Source organism: Phoenix dactylifera, chromosome 12 (genome assembly GCF_009389715.1).
Source record: "Phoenix dactylifera cultivar Barhee BC4 chromosome 12, palm_55x_up_171113_PBpolish2nd_filt_p, whole genome shotgun sequence".
Classification (NCBI taxonomy): Eukaryota; Viridiplantae; Streptophyta; class Magnoliopsida; order Arecales; family Arecaceae; genus Phoenix; species Phoenix dactylifera.
In genome coordinates, this window is record NC_052403.1 from 4924216 (window position 1) to 4940924 (window position 16709).

The following is a 16709-nucleotide window of genomic DNA, read 5'->3' on the forward strand; positions in this document are numbered from 1 at the left end:
CCGTACATGCTTAAAAAAAATAGGAGATAATCTAGAGCTGAAATAAATATTTTTTAAACAGTACATGGTTCCTCAATCTTGAGGCAACATAATGTTTTAATAACATTCTTTTTTATTTTTCAAGAAAGGAAGATAGAACAACTCATACTGTAATTACTTTTTAAGAAAGGCAACATAATCTTGAGGTTTGAATTTTGGAATATGCACCACCTAAAGTTTGATTCTTGAACCTCTAGTTACTAGGCAGAGAATGCGACCACCAGAGCAAACCCTAATTCACATCTTAATTATATGCTATTAAAAAATTGTGAATCCTACTATTCATATTTTTGTGTGCTTGATAGGCAAGCAAAAGCAATGTGGAGGGAATGTTTTGTTTTTTTGTTAGTCACATCCAAGAAAATCAAAAATTTTGATTTCATACCAAATTTGAATAAAGCCCATTATCTACTAAGATTTAGTTTAGATATATTCAGCTTGATATAGATACTCTTATGTGCGATATCTTAGAAATCACATAAAATTCTATAGCTCTCTACCTCCGAAGGAGTTCCACTTAGAGAATCGTTGAATGCATGGGGAAGGAAAAAAAAAAGAAATCTATTGGCTCGCGTCGCATACAACTAATCTTCTTTTACACATGCTCTTATATATAACAACTCTAATCGAAGAACGACCGCACGATACTTTTGGATGATCATAGCTTTCACCTTTTAGCTTGAAGTAGATTTATCAACAAAAATGAATGAAACGGTTGGCATGGTGTGCAAGAAAAGATTGCGACAAGTAATACATATTTACACGATTCTAAGTCCTTGTCGGAGTGGCATCATGTATCATTTACTGCAATTTCTTAGATATCTCTTTCATTCCAAAAGACATTTCTGCTGGCAATTCCTTATTTTTATTTCTTAATGTTAAAAATGTTATCCTTTGTCGATATATTGATTTTTTTTAGGGTTTATCTTCCTGTCTTTTGCTCTTTTTTTTTTTTAGTTAGTAATGCAAACTCTTCCTTCTTTAGGGAATTGGGAGCTAAGGGCGTCGTCAAATAAATGTGGCTCCCATGCCAGAGCAAAAGGCTGAGGAGAGCTAGGGATTCCGGCCAGTAGCCCCTTGGAAAGGAACGGACCATTTCACCAGAGTTAAAAGGGAGGTGACCAAAAACTAGGACCAACCCAAACCCACCATTTCCTCCCTTTTCTCCCCTAATTTCTCAGAGAGAGGGAGAGAGAATAAAAACGAAGACACAGCGCTTTGGGTTTTTTCCTCCGGGGGTTTTCGCCGAGGACGCGACGCCAATTCCCCCTTTTCTCCCCCAAATTCTAAGAGCGAAGCCAAGTCCTAAAGAACCTCGGATCGGTCCCCAATCCAAATCCTCCCTCCCCTCAGCTCCAATCCCCCATTTCCTCCAAGAAAAATTCCTCCTTTCCTGCCTTCTGAGGCGTTCTCGCGCTTCTCCGCCGGTCCTTCTTACGGCCGGAACCTATCCCCTTCCGGACGGCTCCGGCATGGCTCCGGCCGCCGTTGATGAGGTTTTGCTCTAGAAGAACAGATTCCTCGATCCCCGGATGGTTCTTTCGCCGTTTTGGGTATCGGGGTTTTGAGAAATTTCTCAATTTTCCTTTTTGGGGTTCAATTCTTTAGCATGGACGACCTGCAGGCCTGGGTTCCGCAGTCGAACGGCGCGGCCGGGGACGGCAACCGCCAGCCACCCTCGGCGCAGCAGTCGAACCCCGAGCCGTCAGCGATCAGCGCCGAGCGCTGGCGGCAAGCCGAGCAAGCCACCCAGGAGGTGATACAGTGCATCCAGCCCACGGTGATCTCGGAGCAGCGGAGGAGGGCCGTGCTGGAGTATGTCCAGAAACTGATCCGAGGGTATCTGGCCACCGAGGTGATTTTTTTGTTGTTTTTCTTTTCTTCTTTCGATTCGGGGTGTCTAATAATGTCTTTCTTCTTGTTTACATATTACTTTTTACTGTCTTGGAGTTCTTTCGCTCGATATAAATTCTATTCAAGATTGCATTTTCTTTCTTGGATGCAGTTAATTGTGTTCTATTTGAGATTAGATAGGTGATTTCCATGTCCTTTTGATTTTATGGGGCCTGCCTCTTATTTGGGGTTTGCTGCCTGTTCCGTTCAGCCTCATTTTAGTCACTTTAATCGTAGAATTCACTTTGACTCTGAATATGGGAAGTTGCAAAATTTTTGATTTGTTCATGGTGTTCTTGTCTGATTGGAGTTATGCATTAATTGGATTTCCACTGAGTTTAGTGAATGTTTCTTGGTGCCTGTTGATGTTTCTTGCTTGCAGCTCTGAATTGCAGAGACCTTCAGAGTGTTTTCTGTATTATAGCATGACAATATTACCTAATGTGAATAATATATGTCAAGATCTCCATCAGATTAAGTGAATGTTTTCTATCATCTCTTCATGTTTCTTGCCTCCTGGTAAAGTCGATATTGACAACACATTCTATATAATTGGCATTGTTTTTGAGCATATGAAGGTGTAATAATAGAAAACTTCAAGATTTCCACTCCAGCATGGAAGGACTCTGTTTATCTATCGTGGTCTGGTGTTTTCTTTTATAAGAACTGCTGATAACATGTTACAATACAATCTTGATATTTGGCACACATATTTTAAACAGTCCATGTTCAAATTATGCTGTGACAATTTTCATGTCAAGCACATAGTTAATTCAGCTCCCCCCCGCCCCCCGAAAGATGCTCCAAATTCTACTCTTTAATTTTTTGTTTTTAAGATCATAAAAACATTAACATTTTCTTTGGACAAATTGTGATAAACCTAACATAATATATATGTTAGATATGTACAAAATTAACATTGTCACTACTCAAGGGCAAATGCTAGAAAAATTGAATTTCAAAACTAGCAAATGTAATTGATTTTTAATTCTTGAGCAATTCATGTTCGAATTACAGTTGGATGTCTTATGTTTAAATTGAAGTTGTGCAGTAAAGAACTAAATTGTTTTTCTGTAGTTCTTTGGCCAAGGGAAAAAAAGACAATTTTTGATGGCAACAAAAGAGTTAACATTCATGAATGCGTAACACTTGAAATCTGGAATCCTGCATGCTGAATAGTATTGTTCTCACCATACTGGACTGGAAACCGAGAAAATTATGCCTCTTCACTTGGGGCTGCCTTTTGGTTTCTTCGCTTTTTTCGCTTTGAACACAATATAGTGGTTGATCTAAGGTTGCTTTAGCAATTTCCTTTTCCTCTGTATTTAGGGGAAAAATGTAGGAGTATAGTTTATGGACACGTGTCTCGAGAGGATCCATGTTATTTTGGGTCTGATCTTTTTGTTTCGTCAAAGCAATTCTATTTTGGAAGTAAGAGTCTATGTTTTCTTCGATACAGAACAACCCTCGAAATAGGCTAATCTGCATTCTGAAATCTGAATTGTCGGATGCTTTCTTTCCCCAACATGAAATATGTAGGCTAAAGTTTGAAGTAGTGCTTGATTCTTATTCTGCTGCTTGATTGGAGCTTTTGAGGTCCTTCTTGGCACTTGCCTTGTTCGTGCATCTTGATATATATACTATCAATTTAAGAGCATGCTTTGGCCAATGTTAATGCCGAACAATTTGTTTCACCTTTTGGCAAAACCATTCTGTCATTTTTACCTGACAATAAACTACTCTGACCAGAACTGTTAAAAACTGAGAAAAGTAAAAATGTGAAGTTTATAAATTAGAGAAAATGATTGTTAGAGAAGTTGTGAGGATTATGAAGAAGCTATTGTAATAATTGATTTTGGTATAAGTATTCTGTATGCTGTAACTTGGATACTACATGACATAGTGAAGATGAATATATTGGGAAAAATACATTAGAAAAAGCAAAAAAGTAGCTAGTTATGTAAGATATGGGCATATGTCCCCATAATCTGGGCAATTACTTGATATATTCTTTTGTTAGTTGAAATTATGTTTTAGATGAAACCACCTTTTTTTCACTTGATACAAGGTTAAAAGTTCGGTAAAAAAAATCTGCACATACTTGATGTGCTCCTAGTATAAGTTTTCTAGGCCAAATGTGCTTGATGTTGAAATTTAAATAGCATGTTCGAGGCTAATGACATGTGAGCTTAATAGATTTTCTAAATCTTGCACTTGACTCTTTCATTGAACCAATGTGTGCATCTGACATCTCCAATTTAGATTGATTTGATAGATCACTTTTATTTTTAACTTGGAAACAAGTTTTGGTGCATCATTTGCACCTACAGGATAGTTGAGTTCATTTATCTTATTCCTGTATGACACATTGATCTTACTAAATTCTTATTAGGGTGAAAAAAGAAAAGATGAGTTACTTGAGAAAGATATGACCTCAAGTCATCAATATAAAGTTCGGTTGTCAAGAGAGAGACTCAAAGTTATAGGTTGACATTAGTTGTTAGTAATATTGAATTGATGACAAAGCCTCTATGAAGAAGTAGCCTACAATGCATGAGTCAGTTTAGCAGGGGAATAGAATGATATCTCTACATGATGGAAATGTACTGTAAACATTGCAGTTGTGAGTCTTCCTTTGTGTACATACTTATGTAATATACCTATATAGATACATTGTAGCCGCATTTGGATTTTAGTGGATTGAGGAGGCAAATCCTACCACTCTGCTAGTTGTTGGGTCTAGAAACCAATAGCCTATATACATCACAGCATCATACCTAGACCTCACGTCTCCCTTGCATGAATGATATCCTCCTCGTTCCCAAATTTGTTGTTACCACACCCCCCCTGCACCTTTCTCTTTCCCCATTCAAGCAAGTTAATCCACATCTGCTTCTCTTCCTCCACTACATAGCTGAGAGTACATCATGTAGTGTTAAAACTTGGCTAGATATGATCTTCTCGGATATGGTTCCATGTTTTAATTGGGTTAAATTCAGATATTAGTTTGTATATCCGACCCATATTTGGACACGAATCTGGATAATGCGTTTCTTTTAAACTTCCCGGATTTTGGTACGGGTTTGGTCACATTCTTGGACACTAATTTGGATATCTGGATATCCAGATCAAAAAGTCCCAAATCCCCTCAAGCCCAAATCCCTCGATCTTTCCTAGGTACCAAATCCTTCTTCTCCTTTCCCATTGCTCCTATCACTTCACCTCTCGATCTCCATAGCAGTAGCTTTACCTCAGTCCACTGAGACTTGGCAATCAGTGAAGTCTAAGGGCCACAACTATCACCCTCTTCACCTCTCTCCAAGGACCACAGCCTCCTTCCTCTATAGCACACCATCATGGTTGCTGGCACCCCATTTACAACACTAACCATTCATTTCTGGTCCTCCATCTCCTCAGTCTATAGCAATGCGGTCCATGAGCTCCCTTTCTTTCCTGTAATTGTGCCCTAACTGCACCTTACCTCAAGGGGATAAGGAAATAGAGGCATGAGGGTATCTTCATCATCATCGTCATCATCATCTTCTCTGAATATAATGGCAGTACCGGTTTATTAATAGAGCTCTTTTAACCAGGATGGCATTTGGGCATGGAGAAGATTAATACTATTATCTATTAATGATTCTATATTGTTATATAATAATAAGGTCACGAGGAAGATTTTGTTCTCAGAACAAGGGCATGGAGAAAATTCAGTTTGTGGACTTCCCCTTATCGAGTGTGACTTGTTGGTCTGTGCCATTTTCCCCCTTTCTGCCCTTTGTGAGTCATGTCGGCAATCCACACCCACACATCATATTACAATTGCTACATAATGTATCGTAGGAGATGATTTCTTTCAAGTACAGATAATACTTTGTTTTCTTACTGCTAAATTACAGCCAAAACAAAGACTGTTTATTAAGAAACCACATTTGAATAAAGGTAATTGAAACAAGCAAACAAAGTATAGAAACTTTTATCGTTTATTCTCAATATGTAAAGAAATAAGCATCTTTCTTGTTGATGTTCTCTATATCTTATTTGCAAAAGTTGAGCATAATTAGATATTTGCCGACTTTAATTAGTTGTTCATGGAGTTCATTTAGAAATGGAGGCATCAAAGGCTTTGCGAATTCTCATACAACTTTGATGCTTTATTTAGATTTTTGGAGTTTTACGTAGGAACGTGTATTTTGATGACAACATTAGATAAAGATACCAAATGATAAATCTTAAATGATTTATCCTGGTGACCACTTTTTAAAGGCTATGAATCATCATCAGTTTTAGTAGCATTAGTTCTTTTTTTAACATATTTGTGACAACTTTCTACACATGAAATCAAGTGACAATATCGTGGCTATATGATTTAATTAATTTTTTATAAGTTAGCGCTGACGTAAAAGAAGCAATTGTCAATTATATGTAAGATGAAGCAAATTAATATATATTGCCCTTTAACATTGTTTATTCTACAATAACATAGACCTAATTCAACTTTCAAGGGGCGATAGAACTCCTAGTTATTGAGAATATGTATACCCATGCACTCTTCCACTTTTTATGTCATCAACGATATCCCTTTCTTCTAGAATGCAATTTCACTTTCTTCCTTCGCATGATGAGCTGCCATGCATTGTTAATTGAGGCCTTGAAAGCTCACTGTTTGATATCATTGGTCAGTTGAGAAGAAATCTAGCATTTTCCAGTTCTCTCCTCTCTTTCCTATTTTTTTTCTTAAGTTTAAGTCTTAATCTTGTTATCAAGGTTTGCGGTATCGGTTAATATCGTATTGTACCGTACCGGTATCGAGCTGCTATGTAGTCTCATACTGTATTGACACTTGGTACGTCTCACCGTCTCGTACTGTACCATATACCAATATTGTAATGGAATGGTACTAGTACAAGGTCCTATACCAACACGGCAAACCTTGCTTGTTATTCTTGCTTTTCAGCCCGAAACTTGCATCTATTGCATCACTTATTTCTAATCATTGTTTTTTGCTTTACATAATGCGAAAATTGTAGCGAGAATAGTTAACACAATGCACCTACCTACATTTTATAGACCTGAACTGGTTGGGCCATAACTGGTCTGAATTGACTTGTTTTGTTGTAATCTAACTTGATAGGACATGAGATTCAATTGCAAATATTTTTATCAAATTGATTTACTAAACAAACACAAGTTGGCCAGATGGACCTATAGAGCCAACAAGGTGACTTATCCATAAGTTTGAAACAAACACTCACAATTATTGAAACTATAGATCAAATATGATTGATGGAGCTGAAACAAATGTTGGAACTGAGGTTGAGCATTGGAAAAATGGGTAAGGTTGCTCCACTGTGACATGGAGGTCACGAGTTTGAAGCATAGAAATGATCTCTTTGCATGTTGGGGTAAGGTTGCGTACATCTAATCCTCCCTGGTGGGAGCCTCGTGCACTTGGCCATCGTTTAAACAAATGTTGGTAGTGAAACTATATTTCACTAAATTGTAGTTTTGATACTTGCGAAGCTGATTTAAAAAACAGCTCCTGTAATGTTTTGCTTTTCATCATGTAATTTAGATGGTCTTGTTGGTGGCACTGTTAATTATTAATCCATATGCAAACATTATAAATTATGTAAACTTTGCCTTAGTGTTTAAGGGTATGAGTGGCATATTTAAGTGTTGGATTCGTGCAAAATAACTTTGGAATATTTGGAAGAGTTTTTATTTATGAAATTCGAGTCTCTTTTATGGTAAGGTTGCTTCACTGTGACTTGGGTGTCACGAGTTCAAAATGCGGAAACAACCTCTCTGCACGCAATGTAAGGCCATACTTCTGATCCTCCCTAGACCTCGTGCATTGAGACACCCTTTGTATGAAATTCAGGTCTTTTGCTGCCTTTTTGCTTTAATAAAAAGTTCACATGTTTTGAATGCTTCTGATGTTTGATGCTCTTTTTATATTATGTCAAGAATCACTTTTGACTTTTTTTATGCAATCTCTCCACAGATATTTCCATTTGGATCAGTCCCACTGAAGACATATCTTCCTGATGGAGATATTGACCTGACTGCACTTGGCGTGCCGAATTCTGAAGATGTTTTGGCCAATGAAGTGCGTTCTGTTCTTGAAGTTGAGGAACAAAATAAGGATGCTGAGTTTGAAGTGAAGGATGTGCAATACATTCATGCAGATGTATTATGTTCTAATAAGCTTCACTTTTTTTTGTTGTTTAAATGGTCATCTTGATTTATAGGTTTTCCTTCTGTCTAATTGTGTGCCGTTATGTATCTTTGCTAACTTTTGGTATACTGCAAATCTTTGTTGCTATAATCAAAAAGAGTTCAAGATAAATCCTGAAGCATTGGAAGTTTGTACGCACTGTCTGGCTGATCTTTTGGGTCACTTACATAGAAATTTTTGCATCCTATCTACATAAACTCTTGTAAGGAACTAGAAGTATCATATAACTTTTAGTTTAAACTGGAGGTTCCATGTTCATCTTCTGCCTTTTTCTAACCGATTCAGCTGTGTAAGTAGGAGGCGAGGGATTGCTTTTACTTGATTGGCTACTTAAGCACCATTATGCGCAAAATTTTGATAATTTACATAAACATACATAAACCTATTATCTGCTTAAGCTTTCATTTTTTTTCCTTTTATTCTCTTGTATGTCATGTACTTTATTCATGTACTTTTTGACATAAATTTTCTTAAGTGTCACAGTACAGGGAGGATGCTTTTCGTCCTCATTTCTAATTGCTAGTAAGCACGGGGATACTTGCTTAATGAATAAATAATTTATTAAAGTTTTGTTTTAGATGTGCTTAGCATCATTAGTTCCTCATGCTGCTAAAGTTTTATTGTCATGCCATGGTCAAGTATCTAACTCTAAATGCAGCCTGTTACTCAGTAGGAAAATGCTGTTAATTTCTCCTAAATAAGATTTGGTTTCCGTGCCTTGAGTTGTTTGTAGTATATCCTAGTTATGCTGTGACTCTCATAAAATCATCGTTCTAGATGCTTCAGCTCCCCCACTCAAGTTTATCGCTACTGCGGCATGTTCCATTTTTTGTTTGATATGTGTGTCCGACCTCTATGTTAACCCTTAGGCAATATCTTTTTCTTCTCTTTCCTGTAGCCTTTTGGTATATTATTTGGCAAATATTCTGTCAATTATGGGAAAATTTTTCTGTGCATACAATGCAAACCAGCTAGGCGCAAGAGTGAAAAATGTTGCAATGAAAGGTGACTCGTAATTATTGTTGGTAGGGTTATTTATTCTTGCACATTGCAATCTAAGGTCCATAGGATTTAAGGCAATCAAGATTCTATTGATAGCCTGCAAATACTTTTGTGATTTCTAGCTGGAAGAGAGAGTTTACAGCTTCAATGTATCCTTTCCATTTCGTAGTGTTACAATATTGATTGATACTATGGTGTTGGGTCAAATAGAAAAAGTCACACTCATATGGACTAAGCTGCATGCCACTCTTAAGTTTCTATGCCAGAGTGTATCTGTACCTGTTTGCTAAAAACTATCTATAATGATATGCAAGTACATGTGTATTGCCATCTGCATAGATGAAATCAGGTCATATGTCAAAATTCGTTATATCAAAGCTTCCTGTCTAAACAAATCTTTCTACTGTTTGGATATACATGTATGTTATGCATGTGCAGTATCTGAATGTGTATTTTTGTATTGATAATCTGAGTTCTGATGGCAGGTCAAACTTGTGAAATGCATTGTTCAGAATATTGTAGTAGATATCTCGTTCAATCAGATTGGTGGACTCTGTACGCTTTGCTTTCTTGAGCAGGTATGGAGGCTAAATCTTGCCCATACAACTTCAAATATAAACTTGTTCTTTATTTTCCTCAGAATTCATGGCACTTCTATAAACATATCATGTGTGACATCCCATCCTCTGTTACATTGTTTTCTAGCTCCTGGTTTTATGGTCCTTGGTAGGAAATTATACACAATCTCTCATTTGCTGCTCTAGGTTGACAGCCAAATTGGAAAAGATCACCTCTTCAAGCGTAGCATAATACTGATCAAAGCTTGGTGTTATTATGAAAGTCGCATTCTTGGTGCTCATCATGGTTTAATTTCTACATATGCATTGGAAACTTTAGTGTTGTACATCTTCCATCTCTTCCATATATCTTTGGAAGGCCCTTTAGCGGTAAGTTCATGGTGGGACACAAGCATCACGGTGCGAGAATTCTGAATTTGTTGGTTCATTACAGAATTTGTCTATATCAATAAAAGAATTTTCTTCGGTCATACGAGGACAACTGCCCTTTTGCAGGTTCTGTATAGGTTTTTGGATTATTACAGCAAATTTGACTGGGATAACTATTGCATCAGTTTACACGGTCCAATTCCTATTTCTTCTCTTCCAGAATTAGTGGGTAAGTGACTTTTCATTGGCCTTCCAATTTTCCTAAATAAAATATGTGGTCTAGAGTTGGCAATCTGTTGTTTCTGCTGTCACAGCTGAGCCACCAGAAACTCATGAGAGTGATTTACTGCTCAGTAAGGAATTTCTCAAAAAATGTGTGGATATGTTCTCAGTTCCCTCAAGGGGATCAGAGAACAACTCTAGAATTTTTTCTCAGAAGCATCTAAATATAGTTGATCCACTGAAAGAGAACAACAATCTTGGACGGAGCGTCAGCAAAGGTTGGTAGTATTTTCCTTCCAGCTTCTCAGAATCCTGATTGAAAGATGATTCCTTCTGTTGATTACCATATCTTTTGAAAGTTGACTTCTATTTTTTTTTATATGTGCTTTCATGTGCGGTCATTATTGCAAATAGGTAACTTTCACCGCATACGTAGTGCATTTACATATGGTGCCCGAAAGCTTGGGAGGATACTTCTGCTACCAGCTGAAAATATGGCAGATGAAGTTACAATGTTCTTCACAAACACACTGGACAGACATGGAAGCGGTGACAGGCCTGATGTACAAGATGTATTTCCCAGTCATTCAGACAGTTCCATGATTGATCATGATGGTCTTGGCTCTATGTCATCGGACTTAAAGGTTGAAAAATGTGACAAAGATAAGTTAATTTCAGGTTCCGCAACCACTAATTCCTATGAAGCACTGTCTGGGAAAATTAATAACATCAAGATTTCAGTCTCAGAGAAGGAGAACGGAACCAGAACACAATTAAGCAGGCATCCCTTCAATCATCTTCTGGAGACAAATTGGCTGCAGAAGTGTCCCAAGACAGAACCCAATAGCATCATGGAGGGCAATGTTGTTTCAGGCAAACGTTTGGCCGGTGATGCCAGAGATCTTGCTACCAGAAGAGCCTCTGATTTGGGAGCTGTCAGCGAAAATTATAAGGTTTCACCATCAAGTAGTGAAACAGGTTCCTCACCATCTGGAAAAGCTTATCATGCACCCCATCTATTCTTTCATCCAGAAAATGGTGCTCAGGGTGAGGTAATTGATCAAGTGACTTCAACAAACCTTGGTGCAATGAACAAAGTGTTTACAACCAGGGCTCCATCCCCTGATGAGGAATTTATACGGTCAGACTTCTATGAGACTGAGTCATCAAGAAGTGGCAGAAGCCATGTAAATTCTATGTCTGCTGGTTCAGTTGATGGGCCTGTGAGATCAAGTTGGAATACTTATTTATCAGAAGATTCACATCTTGCAGACCACTTGATGGCAAGAAATCAGAGAAATGGAAATAACAGAAGTCCAAAGTTGAATGACTTATCAGATCTCTCTGGGGATTATGACATGCATATTAAAAATCTTCTATATGTTCGGGAATGCCAAGAGTTCTTTATGGGCACTTCTTTTATTCCATTTCAACAACTGTCCCCTTCCCATTATCGTAACAAAAATTCATGGAATACCTTTCATCAGCGGAATATGTATACGCATATGGGTGCAAATGGGGCAATCCCTGGGCCACCATTTTCTCCTCCTGGTTACCTGATAAATTCACCTATAATGTCTAGTGCTTATGGCATGGAAGATCTCCCAAAACCAAGAGGAACAGGGACATACTTTCCCAACATGGTATGCTTTTTGGAGTTAAATAGTTGGGTACTTGTTTAAGTTCAATATTTTGGTTATTGTAGTTGCAGTCAGAACTGCAAATTGGTCAGTATGGATCAGGCCTTTACTTACCTTGGCCTGCTCCATTGAATCCATGTTGCTTCTTCTTCTTCTTCTTCTTCTTCTTCCTCTTCTTCTTCTTGTCCTAAACAGATCTCCTAGAAAATGGACCCAACATATGGACCTATAACCAAATATCCAATTTTAATCCCATGTCTGTTTGTTTTTTGGTCTAAGTTCAGGTTTTGTATATGCAGACGTAAGATGGGGTCCCTTTGGAGTATTGGTGTTATTATTTATTTTTTTTATTTTCATTTTTTGGTGAGAAACCCATCTTTGGCTGGCATAACCTTCAGTTGCTGATTTGTTCATTCATTGGTTTTCATTCATCTCATATCAATATCTTTTCTGTTCGTTGGGTTTTGTAGAGCTTCCGTTCATTCAGAGAAAGGCCGTCACCCAGAGGAAGGAATTCAGCGCTTGCTAATCACCAGCCAAGATCCCGCAACAATGGCCGAGTGGAAACATTCACTGACATGAACTTATCAGAGGAGAGCAATCAGGAACCACCATCACAGGCACAAGTTCCCGTCTTTAGTGGAAATGGACGTGGGAGGCCAGCTCCCTTGGATGTATCCCAGTCTTCACGTACTGCCTCAAGGGGTGGCTCCCATGCTAATGGCTTTGGATATCCACCAGATGGAAAACTTGCATTTGGATCCTTTGGTGCTGTTCCAGTAGAAGTGTCCTCACCAGAAAGAGGCAGCAGAGTGGAATCTTTCGGTACTCAGGGATCTGGACCAGCGTTCCCTGTATCAACAGAGCAGAGATCTCAAATGGGCCGAAGCCGTGAAAGGTAATCCATTTTTTTTAAACTGTAAGTTTTCATAATACAGTTTCTGGTAGTTTTGCAAACACTGGCATCAGACATGGATAATAAGGTGCCTGAATATATTGTCTAACTTGAGAATTGACTCTAGTGCAACAATGCCCCATGTTTTCTAGATTCTCCCATGACAAATAACCATAGTGGAAGGAGAGAAGATATAAGTTATAGCAGACATTAAGTTTTACTTGTTTGCTTACTAAAATTAGTATATGAAAAAAAAATCATGGAACAGACAACTAGTCATAATTAGTTCAAATATTAATAAACAAAACATATTATCATCACATTCATTACATGATTTTTGACTTTAAAAAAATACTAGGCAAGGTCCATTATCAATACATACGGAGAGGCACCTTCTAAAAATTGTATGTTTGACTCTTGAGCTGACACCCGTGCAGTTCCCTATATTGTTTTATTTACATACTGAATAAAAAAGTGGGCATTTGGCATATTACCGACTCTTGAGATCTCCTTTGTGCTGGAACTGTATGATGTTTTGTATAATTTTCATCTACCTTTCTTGTATACTTTCAAGCTAAAAGAGTTGCTGTTGTACGCTGTGAAGAAAGAGAGGACTATATGGAATTACAGAGACCAAGAAAGGGACTGCTTTGCTCTTTAGTTGTTGTGGTGGTAGTGCGGTGGTGATGTAACAATCCAGAACCTCAAGCAAAAAAGGCTAGCTAGGAGGTGTTACTTGGGTTCCTTGGCCCTTACCCAAGATTTATTTAGTGCATAGCTGATGTAGGACTAAACATATACCCGCACGAGTCTCACATACTCTCTCTATTTAAGCCTTGGCATCCTTGCTAGGCTAAGGATTTAAATCCAATCACAAAATCAATCAAATTCGATTACAAGCACCATGATTGGCTCATGATCAGTCCTAATAGGACTTGTGTTGCAGTGTTCCTAGTCTACATGGGCTATGAGCTTGGTCTACTCTGATACTATATATAACAATTCAGGATTTCTTTCAAAAAGACTAGCTGGAAGGTATTATCTAAGTATTTTGGTCTGTATAAGTATCCAAGATCTACTCAGTGCATAGTCGACAGGGACTAGCACATCCCACATGGTTCTCATAGATGAGCGAGAGATCATGAAAGTTGGTGTCTATTTTCCGAGTATAAAGTCCTCGAGTTTTCTTTTGATTGTTAGACATCCATTTTGGGTCTCTAAGTCTGTGCGCGTGCACTCACACACAGACACACACACTTATAGAGAGATCATGCAAAGTCAATGTATGTTAGTTTCCATCACAAACAATGGGGCTTAGACAAAAGCGAAAGCAAGAGATGTGGACACATCCAACTCCTAGTGGATGTGGAGTTGGGGAGTCCAAGAATTTAGCAGGAGTTTAATATTAGTGTGGACACACATAAATTGGATTACCACATATCAGAACAGCTACCATTTATGAAAATGTATTGGTAATATATTCATATACATGAATTACGTGCATTGATTGTGTGGAGGTTAACATTCCTTTACCTGGTACTTTCTTCCTTGCATAAAGAAGGATTACTGCATGCACTAATACACGAATTGCATGCATTTTATATGTAGACATTAACATTCCATTTCCTGATACTTTGTGCTTAACCAGTTACTACGATCTACTAGTATTAGTTGTTAATTTTAAGTAGTTTCATTAATGCAGGATCCATTCTATTTTTGTATACATAAATAGATAGACTGTTGCTGCACATATTATTGATTTTCTGAATTATGTTGTTATGTACAAATTTCACATTTAAAATATGAAAGACATCTGTGAACTGCGACTTGTACCAGTAGTCACATCCTTGCTTAGCGATTAGAGGTTTTGGGTTCGGTTCTTGGGTGGTGCATTGATTATTATAGTTTGGGTGGTTCTGCCACGTAGAGTTACAATAGCATGCAAATTTGTTAGTCAAATGCAATGGATTTTGGAATTTTTATGCAGCAATACTTAAAATATGGGATTCTTGTTACATATTCAAAATTTCATCAATTAAATGTGCAGGCCAACTCAACCATATCAGCTGAAAGATGAAGCCGACTTCCCCCCTCTAGCCAGCTGAGCGTAGTGGAGAGTGGTTTTTTTTCCCCTTACATGAAATATCATAGGAAGAAGTGAAACAGAGAGATGCTAAACAGTTGGAGCATGCATGCTTGAGCAGCATAGCGGGAGGCGTACAAAGGAGTGTTTTCTCTGATTGTTGTGATGAATTAGCCTTTTGTACGTTGTAGTACTTTTTCTGTTTTCTTAACCCTCAAGGCCACCGCATCAGGTGGCTTTAAACAGGTTGCTAAATTTTTGCCCCTTTCTAACAGGGCTTCAACCCCATGCAGGTGGTGAAAACACTCATGTTTGATATCAGTTTGTTGTTGTAATAGATAATTTTCTTGGAGACATCTGAGCGATGAGTTCCCATCATATTCTTCATCATGGCAGACGGCATTCTAGTTGTAACTTTTTGAGAGCAGGACCTGCTCTCAGTTCTGTTCAGCAAGTCTCTTCGAACCACAGTTTTTGAGCTTCTGATTGCCATGTTTGTTGCCCAAGAGAAATTGTGAGACAGACCGCAGCTAGCTTAGTATCGAGAGGATTTTACCCAGGAAGGTATGCAGTTTCATCTTTGACATGAAGCTAGCCTTTCATTTCCAAATGGCTTACGGTAAAATGTGTGTTGTTTTGACGAAAAATAGAGCTGAAGTGCTTGGTAGGTCGTTGTAAAGAGCAGCGACGGTGGGTGTGAAACGGAAGCGGGGAACTTGGCAATGCTCACCCCAGTGCGTTAATCTCTTCAGTGCGTGAATGTTGAACGTTGCGGTCTTGTCGGAACCGTGTGACGTGCAACCATCCTTGCGCCGATAATGCCATCTCTTTTTTCCCTCTGGAGAAATTCACAGAATTATTTTGATACGGATGGAAATCGAATATTAAATATATTCATATTTATTATTAATAGATATAGATATAAATTAAATATTAAAAATATTCATATTTTTTTATTCGAATATGGATATCAAATTTGAGCAAAATTTAATGATGAAAATTAGCAATGAAGTTACGGTTGTTAAAAAAAAATTAATTAAAAATATAATTTTAATGAGTATTTATTAATAATAAAAAGTAATAATTTTATAAAGAATATAGTGTTAAAAGTTGCTCGTCGCCGAAGTAGATTCGAAAAATTCCGTATTCCATTTGTTGTCTTAAGTGGCAGCCATATGATATTTGGGTTACTTTTAGTTTAGATTTGGTTAATCACTAAATTAGTTTTTTAATTTAACTTAAACTTCTTCTTTTCACTCATCCTTTTTATACGGATATGCGGATCTTAATCAAAAAAAAAAGATTTATTTGTATCCATATCTGAAAAATTTTTAAATTGACTATTCGAATCCGTATCTAGATTTGACCGGACCAAAAAAATAGTATCCAAATTCGACCCGAATCGGATTCGAAAATGAATATAATCGGATATAATCCAACCCGCTTTCAATCCTAGCTGTTATATGCCATTTAAAAGGACAAAGATATCTTCCAAATGTTGCGCGCGTAGAAATTTCTCTGTGAGTTCTTGATATTGTGCTCTAATCTGGAACTGGGAATTAAATGTTGGTCCATCCAGGTTATATACGGGATTGGCAGCTAGACCTTATTAGACCTGATTCGAAACCCTAAGCTGATTCAGATCAGATCCAAGATATATATGGTGGACCAAAGCTACTCCACTTATTTTTCTCGCATTAAAATTTTTAATAAGCGGCAGTGAGAATTGGATGAGTATGCTAATGGG

General features: G+C 37.7%; 1 protein-coding gene across 2 annotated transcripts; it reads left to right on the forward strand.

The window, feature by feature from the left end:
• The first annotated feature begins 1057 nt into the window (after positions 1-1057).
• LOC103708884 lies at positions 1058-15429 on the forward strand. 2 transcript variants are annotated; one of them, XR_005514343.1, is made up of 11 exons: positions 1058-1535; positions 1664-1894; positions 7940-8125; positions 9661-9753; positions 9940-10122; positions 10249-10351; positions 10437-10622; positions 10759-11987; positions 12455-12882; positions 14927-15142; positions 15256-15429. XR_005514343.1 is itself a non-coding variant. In XM_008793987.4 (10 exons), exons 1-10 carry the CDS (start codon positions 1512-1514, stop codon positions 14982-14984), a joined length of 2721 nt encoding a protein of 906 aa, XP_008792209.4. In that variant the 5' UTR covers positions 1058-1511; the 3' UTR covers positions 14985-15350. The 2 variants fall into 2 exon arrangements, 1 of the variants encoding a protein (XP_008792209.4); XM_008793987.4 differs by having other exon boundaries at positions 14927-15350.
• Positions 15430-16709: the final 1280 nt, after the last annotated feature.

Coding starts and splice junctions, on each gene's coding strand:
- LOC103708884 (XM_008793987.4), top strand. CDS start 1,512: ATGGCTCCGGCCGCCGTTGATGAG. Junction 8,126..9,660: donor TGCAATACATTCATGCAGAT/GTATTATGTTCT, acceptor TTCTGATGGCAG/GTCAAACTTGTGAAATGCAT. Junction 11,988..12,454: donor GGACATACTTTCCCAACATG/GTATGCTTTTTG, acceptor TGGGTTTTGTAG/AGCTTCCGTTCATTCAGAGA.